Here is a 13,039-nt window from a genome sequence, read left to right as displayed (position 1 = left end):
GCTGTCCCCAGAGCCATCCACATTCTGCTGCTAAAATTATTTTTCCCAATTACATTAATCCTATTTAAGCCTCACCTCAGCTAATAATCTTCATGAGTGTATCCCCACCTCCTCCCTCTCCTTTTCTTGTCTGTTACTATTGTGCCGTCTTGATTTTGTAGCTCCTGCTAACAAGAAGCTAAACAAACACTTATTTAACTATAAGTGACCACTTATTTATTTATATCCCAATCTCTGAGTATACATGATAGAATAGTTCAGGGTATATGGCTCATGTAATTCGAGGTATGTTTATTAATTGTTGAGCAAATCAGACAAGAATGGCAGAGCATTGGATTATTCAGAGCGGTGAGAAATTTGAAGAATGGATCCCAATGAATTAAGCGTTCAAGTACTGATAACATATGTTTATAATAAAGTACTATTTATTTACAGTAAGGTCATGAAAATGAAAAGAAGATACGAAGTTGGCTTGGAGAAACTGAACTCTGCTACATCTCAAATAGCCTTGATGCAGTCTGAGCTGGAGGCTCTGCAACCTCAGTTACAGGAAGCTAGCAAGCAGGTTGATGAGATGATGGTTGTAATTCAAAAAGAATCTTTGGAAGTAGCCAAAACTGAAAAAGTCGTGAAAGCTGATGAAGCTGTGGCAAATGAACAGGCTATGGCTGCAAAAGCTATCAAAGATGAGTGTGATGCTGACTTAGCACAAGCCATGCCTCGTTTAGAAAGTGCTCTGGCTGCCCTTGACACACTCACAGCACAGGTATGGCTAACAATGCATCTTTACGCACTGGAGAGGTATTCTGATCCACAAAAGCACGGAATATCTGCCTTTTCAGATTTTATGCTATACTTACACGGTTTTATAATTTAGAAACTTCTTGAAATCTTTCCGTTTTAAAAACCAAAATGTTATTCTGTCTTTATTTTCTAGTGAAAAAGGTGTAATGCTGAATTTTTGTGAACTACAAAATCAAATACTAGTCTAGACATTTCAAAATTCAGCTATAAAAATATTTTGACTCAACAATTCAAAAGTTAGAAGATGTATGCATTTTTACTTCCTAATTCAGAACCTGCCAGCTTGTCGCTAGTGTAGTTAGTTTTTAGATCGAGTCTTTCAGAGTCTAGAAACTGAGGTTGAAATTCTGTGTCTCCCCACGTTAAGGGACCATCTCCGTAAGAGTAGGACCGTGTAGCAGTCACCTTCGGTTTTATGGCTAGTCAGGTGTTCTTTGCCTGGATAATGTTTTGCTCTTGGTGGGATGAAAGGAAGTCTCCTGGGTTGCAGGAGTGAGGCTGGGACTGACTATATGCTCCAGCTACTGTTGCTGAAAACAAGATCTTCTAAAACTTTCAAGCTCTCAGGTTCTAACACTCGTTGGCAAAATAAACATGAGAATGTAGAAATTCTTTAATTCATCGAGAGTACGTATTCTGAGGAAAGCTCTTAGAATATTTGAATTTCCATGCAGAGTTACTCTTTGGGAAGAGGAAGAGAGATTATTTTCCATAAATCTTTAGTTTACAAACCTTCTGCTTGATTAGTTTTACATAGATGCGTAGAAGCATTTCATTATTTTATGTTACTATTCTATATTTGTTGTTAAAACTTTGCTTATACATTTCCTGCTATTACAATGTCAGTATCTCTTACCCAGTAGTTTGCTTCCTTTTAGCTGCCTCTTCCCTCATTCAGCTTGATAGAGAGCTTAGTAACTAACCAGAATACTAATTAATTTATTTTCTGTACTTGGAAAGCATACATCTTTAGTTCTGGATTGAAGGTAGTTTTTACCTTGTTATCTTAAATCTGCTAATCCACTACTGATACGGCCCTGTAAGCTTGGAAGTACCATGTTAGAGGCTGAGCGGAAGGGTAGAGCAGGACGCTGGAACACCTGAACGCTGTGACTGAGGTGCAAAGCCTCTACTGAATTAGGAGCAGAAAAATACAGCTAAGAATGAGTTACAGATAAGAACTTTTTGTCTCATCCAAACTGATTATTGACTAGGTTTCAGATATTTTTGTTTAGATGTGAGTGTTAGTTTAACCTGCATAGGACCTTAAAGAAAGGACTGGAAAGAACAGAAAAAAAGAAATAAAAATTTTGCAAAAATAGAATCAATATGCAGGCTTGTGCTATGAACTTGAGATCATACTGTATTAAAATTGTCAAGTATAAGAATAACAAATTATATGGAGATGTATTATTTTGACATAAAAAGAGTTGTTATTTCTGTGATAATAGAAGAATTAATCTGCCTATTTTCAGAGCTCTAAAAGTGGGGTTTTCTGATTATTTTTAAAGGATATTACAGTGATTAAGTCCATGAAGAGTCCTCCTGCTGGTGTCAAGCTTGTAATGGAAGCTATATGCATCCTTAAAGGCATCAAAGCAGATAGGATTCCAGATCCAACAGGTTCTGGAAGAAAAATTGAGGATTTCTGGGGTCCTGCTAAGAGACTTCTGGGGGATATAAGATTTCTTCAGTCTCTACATGAATATGACAGGGACAACATTCCCCCAGCTTACATGGCTACCATAAGAAAACAGTATCTTACAAATCCTGAGTTTGTACCAGACAAGATTCGAAATGCTTCCACGGCAGCAGAAGGTCTGTGCGAATGGGTCATAGCCATGGAGTTTTATGATAAGTAAGTATGTATATATATTAAAAAAAATGTGATTAAAGATACCAGTTTATTTTTAAACCAAAAGAGATGTGAAATTATTTCTTACTAATGGGAAATTTGTGCAAACAAGCAGCCGTAAAGGGTTTGTTCCTGCAAGGTACCTGTTGTTAAGATGTAGAGCCTTATTTTCAGTTCTGAATTTTTTAAGAAGGCATGGGGGCAACAATCTGTTCAGTTAGCAAATAAAGTTCACTTCCTTCGAGTGTTGCACTAAATAGAGGCGTTACTGATAAGTCTTTGGAAGTTTCTGTTAACTGTATCGAGCCCAAAGGATGTTTTTTGTTAAACATTATATTTGATGCACTGAAAAAGTGTGCTGCTTTTTTATGGTATTTCCTAATTTGAAACACCTGGAACTCACATTTAACAGTACGTCAGCACTGGGGACTAAAGTCAACTTGCAAGTTGAAGGTTCAGTCACGGTAGGTCGTGCGTGCCTTCATTTGAGAGGACATTTTGTTACTTGACTAAAAGATTAGTAATTAATTGAGAACAACTATCAACATTACAAGTAACAATGTTAGAGAGAAAATTAACTAAAAAGGTGGACTTTAAAGGAGATCTGCAACTTAGAGCAGTACAAGAGGGAATTAATTACGAGGCTAATACTTCTGAAATTCTCTTTCAGATGATACAGGGACATTCTAGCATATTTTCTTGCTTGTTTTTGGAAAGATGAGCAATATGCTTCCAGTTACGTATTACTTGCAATATTCCCCTCACAAAAATCTCTCCCCTCAAAACTAGAAAATAGGTCCTTGGGTGTGAAAAGCTTTGATTTATTTTGTGTACACAGCTGGCTGTATGTATGTTACTTAATGTATATGATTATTTGTGTGTTTCTAATGGCACAAATCCATTATGGATTCTCAATTGTGATCAAATGGGGCACAGTTCAGAAGCATAACCCTTTTTGCTTTTAATCGTTACCTGTTACTACAGAAAAATGTGCAGAAACTGCATAAATCAGTATCAGCACCGAAACAAGTGATTAAGTAAAAAACAATTGTCTTAAGATGCCATCAAATTATGAAATGAAATATTGCATGAGTTACTAAGTTGCTAGGTTTCGCTTCACCTTTCCTATGTTCATTTTTTAATAGTAACCGTAGAGTAAGTGTTTATCTTTCAGATGTTTAATTTCTTTGACTTCATTTAGAGTGACAAAAGATGTTGCACCCAAAAAGCTAAAGCTGAATCAAGCTGAAGGAAAATTAAAGATTGCTATGGATGACCTAAGAAAGAAACAAGCAGACCTGAGGGAGGTTCAAGATAAATTGTCTGTACTCCAGCAGACGCTGGAATCCAAGAAACAAGAGAAGGCTGACTTGGAAAATCAGGTATATGATGCAAAAGAAGAACCATTGTTCTACAGATACCAGAAAAGTTATTTAAAATTTTCCGCTTTGTCAAATGGTATTTTTCCTTTTAACTGTCAATATGTTTGACAATCTGTACTTTCAGATAACCAGTTTTTATTTTAATGTAATGGTTTTGAAGTTATAAATGACGAGAGCATGGGGAATAAATGCTTTAAAGTAATAGAAAATGTAGATGTTAAGGATTTATCAACTGATATCCGTCTCCTACATCCTCGCTCGTACCTGATTTCTTGTAAGGTGATAAATTTTCAATGATTGTACTAAGAGTTTGATTCATCTATAAACTTGCAAGTCAGTACATGTAAAGTTTTGAAAGTTTATTGATGCCTCCTGTGCTAATGCAATTTTGAAAATGTTTTTGGTGAACTCTGTTCTGACTGCTGAATAGCTGTTATGTGTGCAGAAAGAGGCAACGCTGAGAAGGTGGGGTTTTTTTGGTTTTGTTCAGTTTGGTTGTTTTTTAAGATTTGCAGTACATCATCTTGAGTTTGTTTTTTTTTTTACAAAAATAGTATCTGAATTAGAAATGGAGTCGTAATTCTTGTCTGTAGTTAAAGTCAGCTCTTTATGTGTTTCTTCTGCATCCTGATATGGTTTGGAAGTAGAAAAGAGGGATAAATTACACAGGCAGTTTGTTACTGTGGTGTAAATTGGCTGCTGTGGTTACCAGGAGAGAGGGAGGATTGTAGCAGCAGCAGGAGTTGGCATCATTTTCCCCCTATCCCATGGCTGAAATGTGTCTCTACTAGATAGTAAAGGATCCTAACAGAGCTGGATTAAATTCCTGTTAAATCATATTTTTTTTGTTAGATTATAAACATGCCTGGAAAGATGGCTGACAATAGACATGCAGATTATGTATTCATAAGGATGTTTTTTGCAGAAAAGAATGTACCTACTTTCATGAGACACTGATCTCTTTAAGGCGTTTTGTTTGTCTTATGACATGTAGATAATTTCCTTGACTATTAATATATCCCATGTCGCAGACAGAGCTGTTTTGAGTGGCGTGTTTTGTCCTGGTCCATACTCCTTTATTTGGATGAAAATGTAACTGAATAGTTTACTGTGCTGGTACTGAGATTGCTTTTGTTCTTCAAACATTTCCATTATAATAAGAAGGTATTTTATTTCTATTTGGTGAAATTACTTAAGAAAACATCTGCACAGGAAAGTAATCCTTGAATGCTTTAATATTTGTAAAATGTCTTTAAAGTGATCATGTAATATAATCAACCTTGGTTTTTTATTCTGAGGTTGACTTGTGCAGCAAGAAGCTACAGCGAGCAGAACGGTTGATTGGTGGCCTTGGGGGGGAGAAATCTCGCTGGCATGAGACTGCTTTGGAGCTGGGAAGGCAGTACGTCACTCTGACCGGGGATGTACTTATTTCATCGGGAATTGTGGCTTACCTAGGAGCCTTCACATCCAGCTACAGACAAGTAATACATACAGTCATTTTTGTCCCCGTGTTTTGTAATAATCTAGATTTTACTATTTTTTCTTTCTCATGTACAGTTCATATTTAAAAAAATATGTTTTAATAGGATTTGTAAGTGGAACTGAAGCTGTATTGTAGGATTTTGAGTTTTGTTTGTAAGACTCTTGGGGGAAAAAAATTCATTTTACTGTAAAGTACTTCTGTGTAAGGCATGGAGTCCTTTGGTTACTTTCCTTCTCTAAAGCAATTGCTGGTAATTTTATACCTCATGGCTCTAGTTACTCCTCTTCCATTCAGTGGCTGAGTTCTCCTTAACTTCAGAAGAAAAAACAAATTAGCTACTATTTCAGCAGCAGCACCATTAAGCCAGTTCTGAAAGTGGAGTAATTCTGTACAAAAAGAGAGAAAAGATCTAGCAGCTCAATAACACAGCAGACCAAAACCTGCCGCTGAATGCAGCTGAAGAAATCAATGCTGATTTCTTTTGAAAATCAGGTCCAGGGTATCAAAAATGGCTAAAAATTGAGAAAGAGAAAAAAAATGTACCTCATTTGAACATAGAATTTGATATAATCCTTATTTCCACTTTTCCCTCAATGTACATCCTCTGTCCATTTTGCTTTAGAAAATTTTTGTACTGTTCTTTCAAGCAATTATTTTCTTCATAGTGTCAATGTTGTGATGTTACTATTTTAAAACTTTACAGAGTGAGAGTTTGTAGTGTGATTGTTTATAGTGTAAATAGATAGTCTGCATTTTTTACAATTCTGAATAACATAATTTTGAGAGCGTTCTCTGTTATGCTTATAACCTGCATTGTGTATAATGCGTTTGGGTAGGTGGGGGTACTTTTGGTGAAACATGTTAAGGGGTCCTGAACTGTGTTCCAGGGAAGTGTAGATAGAGGTGCGGATGATATTCCTAAAAGGCAGAGACATCTGCATGATATTCACTAAAAATGAACATGCAGTGGCTTCACGGTTGCTTGTCCTGACGCTCGTGATTGTGCAGACGCGTGCGTTAGGTATCTTTTTCAGAAACTGCTGGATAGCGTAACCACGTTTGTGCAGTTCTTCATTTCACCTGCTGCTGTGTTGGGGTTATTTCCCCCTGCAGTTTTCATAGGAGAAGTTGTTACAACATCTTTTGGAATATCAGCTTTGCTTTATGCAAATCGATGAACCCTTCATTCAGCACTCTGTGGATGTGTCCAGCTCTGGGACCATTTCCTTAAACACCACATTTCTGAGTTTTGTGGCTTGAGCCTTTGCCAGCTCATTTTTAGTTTAGAATACCACAGCATATTTCTTTGACCTTACACATAGCTTTCATAGAAGATTGTGCCCTTCTTACGAACATGCTATTTCTATACAGTTTTGTTCTTTAGAAGCATTCTTCCTAGTGGAATATGCTTTTTGGTTTACATATTTAAAGTTTGGGTCTTCATTATTATACAAACCTGTATAGTTTACACAACTGTAGTGAGTTAGATGATACAGAGAAGTGAAAAGCCACTCTAAATGATCGTTAAGTTGTTAAGTTTGGTGAAGTGCGGACAGATACTCATCATGTGTGCCCTGAGAGTTAAATAATGAAGATTTTCATTATTTTTTTGTTGTTGTTAGAATATGTGCATTTCTTCTACACTCATTTTACAGTATAGAAGACTACTGCTAAAATGGTAAATAAAATCATACCAAGGCTCTGATACCAGTTATATACAAATAAATGTATATTTCATGTATAGGAATTGTATATGAAGGCATTTTTAGAGACGTTTTTAGACATTTTATACGGAAGGATGAGTTTCTTTCCATTTGACGATACAGTGATCTTGTATGTAGCAACTGTTAAGGAAAATAGGTTGAAAAATGTTTTAGTTGTTTGAAAATTTTGTGAATAGGCAGACTTCAGTTAATACTTTTTTTTTTACTTCTTATCTAGATGCAAACTAAAGAGTGGGCATTGCTATGTAAAACAAAAGACATTCCTTGTTCTGATGATTTTTCCTTAACAAATACTCTGGGAGACCTAGTGGAGATCAGAGCTTGGAATATTGCTGGACTACCTTCTGACATGTTTTCTATTGATAATGGCATCATTATCTCGTAAGTAAATATATAGCTATATATATATCTATGCATGTGTTTATATATATATATACACACTGAATAATTTTAATTAAATAGCTTCTTACAACATGCTTTTCAGTTGTTTCTTTGGTGACAGTTTTGTACTGTATATCCAGTTTAACAACCGGAGTTATAAAATGACTGTAATGTTTACATTTATGATAAATACTAATAATACTTTTTATAATGTAAAGTTTTTAAATCTGTGAATTCACTTCTCTCCTTTTTAACTCCTATGGATTCCTATAATACCTTCTCCCCTGTCCCCTCCTTTTTTTCTCCTGAACATGCTACACACTGCTCAGTTTAAGACATCCTAAAATGCTTCAGGAGTAGAAGTTTGAGTACTATTCTTGCAGTATAATCAACAGTTATGGAAGTAATTCTCCTTTTAAAAAGCTAAAAGCTCTTCAATTTTTAACAAATATGCTGGCATCAGTTGCTACCAAGAGGTGTTTCTGCAGAGGTACTGAAGATTATTTTGCTAATTTTTCTATGAGGGCCACACTTTTTCCCTAAGATGGCACTGGAAATACTATGGATAATGTCTTGATTACTTCTCTATAAACAGTTTCCCAGTTTATGTTGCCAGCTGGTAGGAGATTTTAATATTCAGGCTTGTAACATACTTAGCATGTAAAGCCCTGACATTTTGGAAGTATTGGTTTGTACACTGATGAGCTGAATCTTTTATTTTGCTAGGACACAGTAACAAAACAACAAAAAAAGGCCTGTGTATATCTTCTAATGAAGGCAGTAAGGGAGGTGCAAAAAGCTAGAAAGGAGAGAATTTCTAGTCTCCCTTCTTACAGAGGATGATCCCCACCGTACGCTCCTGCCACTTTCTTCCTCTTCTTGCCGTTTGTTCTGTGTACTTCTAAAGAACTTCTTGTTCTGTGTACTTCTAAACGGCTTCAGCAAGCAGCGGTGGGAGAGGCCTGTCGTGCAGTAACCTCTGATTTCAGAAATGTGTGCTTTCACATCACTTCTGGCATGTGATGGTTAGATATGGGGTTAGATATTTGATGAAAGGTGAAAAGGTGTATCTGTACTGTTAACTTGGAGTCTGGTTTTTTCAGGGCCTCATTCCCCTAGCTATCAATACTTTATACAGACCACTCATTCCTAGGTCCCTTCTGGAGCAGGACAGCCTGGCATATTTCTAGACAAAAGCAGGGAGCTTTGGGGTTTGGGTTAGTGTAGGGACCTCTTTAGCAGGCATTATGAGCGGGGCACCACAAAGTCGTCTTTGCATCTAGTCCAGTCCTCAAAGAACTTTAAGAAAAAAAAAAAAAAGTAAAATGTTAATTTATAGCAGAAAACTTGATTACATGTTTGGAATGCTGGAATTTTCTGAATTCTATTTATAGTTAAAAGCTTAGCAGTTGCAATTCTAGCTTCCTTACATTAAAATAATGTAGTTAGTATGACAATAGTCTTATCACAAGTTGAAGAAAGTTCTGATAAGGAAAGAAGAATTTATTTTTCATTTTGAAATCCCTTTTTTGTTTTTAAATTTTCCCTTGTGTAATTATCTTAAGCTACATCCACATAAAATAGTTTGACTTTCTCTAGTAACACATTGTTTGATTGAAAACATTTTTTAAGTTCTGCATATTTAAAGATACTCTCATTCTTATTTGGAAAGCAAAACAAATTCTGAAATCGCAAAATTCCTCATAGACAGAAAACATGGATCCATGAATTCTGACTCTGATATTATTGCCTTCCGCTTTTAAGATGATTCTACATTCTTACGTGGTGGTCTAATACATGCATGTCTGTGTCTCTCATCAGTCACTAGAACTATGTCTGGGCAGAGGTATCTATCTGCTATCTGTCTGGTATCACAGTCAGTGCAGACATCAGTGAGTTGTATGACTGTGGAGCATGAGAACTAACCCTGTTAATGTTTTAACATCTAGAAATATCTCCAGCTCACTGGTGATCAGCTTTAGATTCACGTGCCTGCTGATGCCTGAGATACGTGTGGCACTGACAGCCGTGTGAAACGCAGAGCTGGGTGCTCGCAGTAGGCTAGGCTTTGTGACCTTGCACGAGCAGTTATGATTTTCCTTTGGCCTTGTGTTCGTTACGACCGTGAACAAAGAGCCCCTTGGTTCTGCCCAGTATGCTTGCTAGTGCGTTGCTGCTGACTTTCAGCTTTTAGGTTTTGTTCTTAGCACAGCTGAAGCGGAGTTGGCTGTGGAACAGCGCTGCATTAACTGCTTGTCTCTTTGTGATTGCTACTGTTTACTTCATGTCTGTCGGGTCTCTTTCCTGAATAATGAATAAATAATTCTTATAATTCTTTTCCATAGCCAGGTTAACAGTTTTCAAGTCTATGATAACGTGTACCTAACATTTATTTATGCATCTTTTTTATAGTATACTACTGCAGAAATTTACTAATACAAATCTTTAATTTTTGCTGCTGTTTACATGAAAATTCTGGTCTCTGAGGAGTCTGATGTTGTGTAGCACAGGTGAATGGATACTTCTTTTATTGCAGAGTGAATGTTAAGGTGCACATGTAGCTGAAATTGTATGTTATAGCGTTACCTTTTGGAAGCATAGATATGTGGATAATATTTCAGCTTTGGCAACTGGACAGCTGACAAAGTGCAAAACGAAACAGATAAGACAAAAACAAGGCACTAGCTAAAGGACCTCAGTGTACTGTCATTTGACTTTAAAAATTGGCATTGATTGTACTTCTGGAAGCAAAGCTGCGTATTGAAGTCAGAAGATATATGCTGGTATTATGATTCTGTATGTAACTTAGTGATACAGTAATTACTTTAAAAATTCAATCACTCAGACTAAACAGTTGGCAAATGTTAATGAATTCAACACTTCTGCAGTACATCCTAACACTTCACTTCTATAAAGCTTTGATCAAAATTCTCTTTGAACTAATGGAAAGATGATTAGCATTTTAAAACTAAATAATGATAGCTTTTAATTTTGAAATGTGAGATAGAATCTACCTCAAATTGTTGATACCTGTTGTGTCTGTAGTTACGAGTTTATGGCCAGATTAATTTTATATTAGGACCCCAGGTACCATATAAAACGCAACTCTTAACTTTTTATAACAACAACTTTTTTTAAAAAAAGCAGAATTAGAGAGCTATTAAAGGATAATTTGCAAACATGTACACAGTGACTGCTTATGCATTCCCATCAATGAAGAATTATTTTATTGTTGATGAAAGCTATGTGTGTTTGGCTGTTTGTAGAGAACCACTCTTCAGTTATTCAGTCTTAAGTATTTAATTTCTGTTACACAGTAAGTCTGAAATAAGATATGCTGAAAATAATAACTGCATGAAACTTTGAAGTGATTAAGGAAACAATTACATACTGCAGGTTTCTCAAATCTTAAATGCCTGTTTTAAAATTAGCAAATTTATTATGAGCAAATCTGTTTTAGAATGTGTTTGATGTGTAAGTTGACTGTGTTCAGTTTACTGTTTGTAGCTGCTGTGTCACCTTGTATCACCTTACTCTTAAATTAAATCACCTGGCTGTATCCCTTGGGTCTCCTTTTGGGTTCTCATAAGCAACTGAGCCGCCAAGGGATGTGGGAGCCCAGCGATTCTTTCAGTGTGCTTTGGATCCCTTGGTGAACACTGGTACCTACTGTGAGATCACCTTCTAAGACTGGAGATGCTACTGCCTTCTCTGACAGATGTTGAGATTTCAAACCTTCTCTTTGCTTCTCTAGACCTACCGTGTTTCCAAATTTGCCCTTGTCTGTGTTTATGAAATTATTCAAATACTTGTAGCTTTACAAAGCCCACATTTTAATTTTCTTAATGTCTGCTTAGATACCACCCTGTCCTGGTGGGTTACAAATGCATTTCCTGAATCTTTCAAGGTATTTTGCCTGTGAAAGCTTTCTTCATTCGTGGGTAGGCTGGACAGGGTCCCTTCCAGATGACCCGTTTTCCTAAATCATTCTACAAGGGAGAAGAAAGCCATGCGCCTTCAGCTGGTGAATGGTCACTCCCAAGCCCAAGTGGTTATCCGTAACACAGAAGGGACCTCTGGAGCATCCCATGTATAATCCCAGGCTACTGCCACACATGGTACATTTCCAAAACTTGTGCTCCTAAATCTCTGCTATCTTGCTTCTGCAATCTCCATTTTCAGTCCAAAGAACCTGAGGTGCTTGTGCTCCCTGCCTCCATATGTACTCCTTGTTCTAAGGGATCACGTTTATTTGGGCACATTTTACTGTGCAGAGATTCTGCAAGCAGGACCAGTCACGATTTCAGAGTTCAGAATTACCTTTTCACCAAGCCACGTACATGATAGGACTAACACTGCTGAGCTAAACCTCATAGCTGCATCCAGAACACGGTGAGTTTGTGCTGGCCAGAGGGCTGACCCTGAATCGGGGATGCTGGTCTCTGCAGCGTCTTGGAAGGGACTGGTTCTTCAGCTTGCCCAGCTGCCAGATCTGACAGCCGTTGCCAAAAAAATAAAAAAGTCTCTGCTTTTTTCTTCTTTCCAAAGTTCCATAACTTCTTGTGAGTCCCAAGCAACCAACTTCCCTTTCAGCTTGTTTTCACTCTCTAGATCTTGCATAGTTTTGCTTATCTAGTCTCTCTCAGCTGGTATTTTTTCGGTAGTGATAATCCAATCGCACAGCTGCGCCTCACAGACCTGCACCCGGGTCCGGGTGGCTGGACCCCTGGGTTGAGGGCTGCACGCTTCTTGTTGTGTGGTGGTACATTTACACGCCCAAAATAGGCCTTACAACTATGCTTGGTCCCTAGTAAGAACTTTGTGGAATAGAGATTGTAACAGAGAATGTAAAGGATTTTTCTCTCTTAAACTGTGCTTTGCCTGTTTTCAAATGACTCTCTTGAAAGGGGGTTGTAACGTGTCGCACAGGTTTGCCCGCCAGCAGCTTCGAAACTGAAGTGTGCAAGGAGCGAGGCTGCCGGAGCGAAGTTTGTCTAAGCACGGTCTCTCAGAACTTACACTGTATCTACAACTACTTGCTCTGTACCTTTTTCTAATACAAGGGTTATCACCTTCTGTTGAAAATTTATGGAAAGCTTTAATAAAACATCGCCTTTTCTGAGAAGAGGTATATTTGAAGATCAGACAAAAATGAGACTGTTTTACTTAATTGCATACATTTCATCTTTTTCAGTATCTTAAAGGAAAAAAAGAAAACAGATGCGGACATGTTTACATTGTGTTTTATTTGTGAATCAGAATTTTTCAAGAGAGATAGCTTCAATTTTAAAAAAATTATTAATGATAAATAATTTGCCAGTGTCATTGTGCGAAAGCTGACTTCTAATGATGATAGAGGCCACAGAAGTAGTCTGAAAGATTTCTTTTTCCTGGAAAAAAACAGGAA

General features: G+C 37.0%; 1 protein-coding gene across 1 annotated transcript in view; it reads left to right on the top strand.

The window, feature by feature from the left end:
- Positions 1-13,039, top strand: part of DNAH7 (dynein axonemal heavy chain 7) — a 113,655-nt gene that overhangs the window by 67,962 nt on the left and 32,654 nt on the right. Inside the window, exons 42-46 of the mRNA XM_037398557.1 lie at positions 436-766; positions 2,316-2,662; positions 3,861-4,041; positions 5,340-5,525; positions 7,469-7,632. Of these exons, the coding sequence (XP_037254454.1) occupies positions 436-766; positions 2,316-2,662; positions 3,861-4,041; positions 5,340-5,525; positions 7,469-7,632 (1,209 nt within the window). The remainder of the gene's footprint in view (positions 1-435; positions 767-2,315; positions 2,663-3,860; positions 4,042-5,339; positions 5,526-7,468; positions 7,633-13,039) is intronic.

This window comes from Falco rusticolus, chromosome 8 (assembly GCF_015220075.1).
Source record: "Falco rusticolus isolate bFalRus1 chromosome 8, bFalRus1.pri, whole genome shotgun sequence".
Lineage (NCBI taxonomy): Eukaryota > Metazoa > Chordata > Aves > Falconiformes > Falconidae > Falco > Falco rusticolus.
The sequence above is the reverse complement of the archived record's forward strand: the minus strand, read 5'-3'. Positions and strand labels throughout refer to the sequence as shown.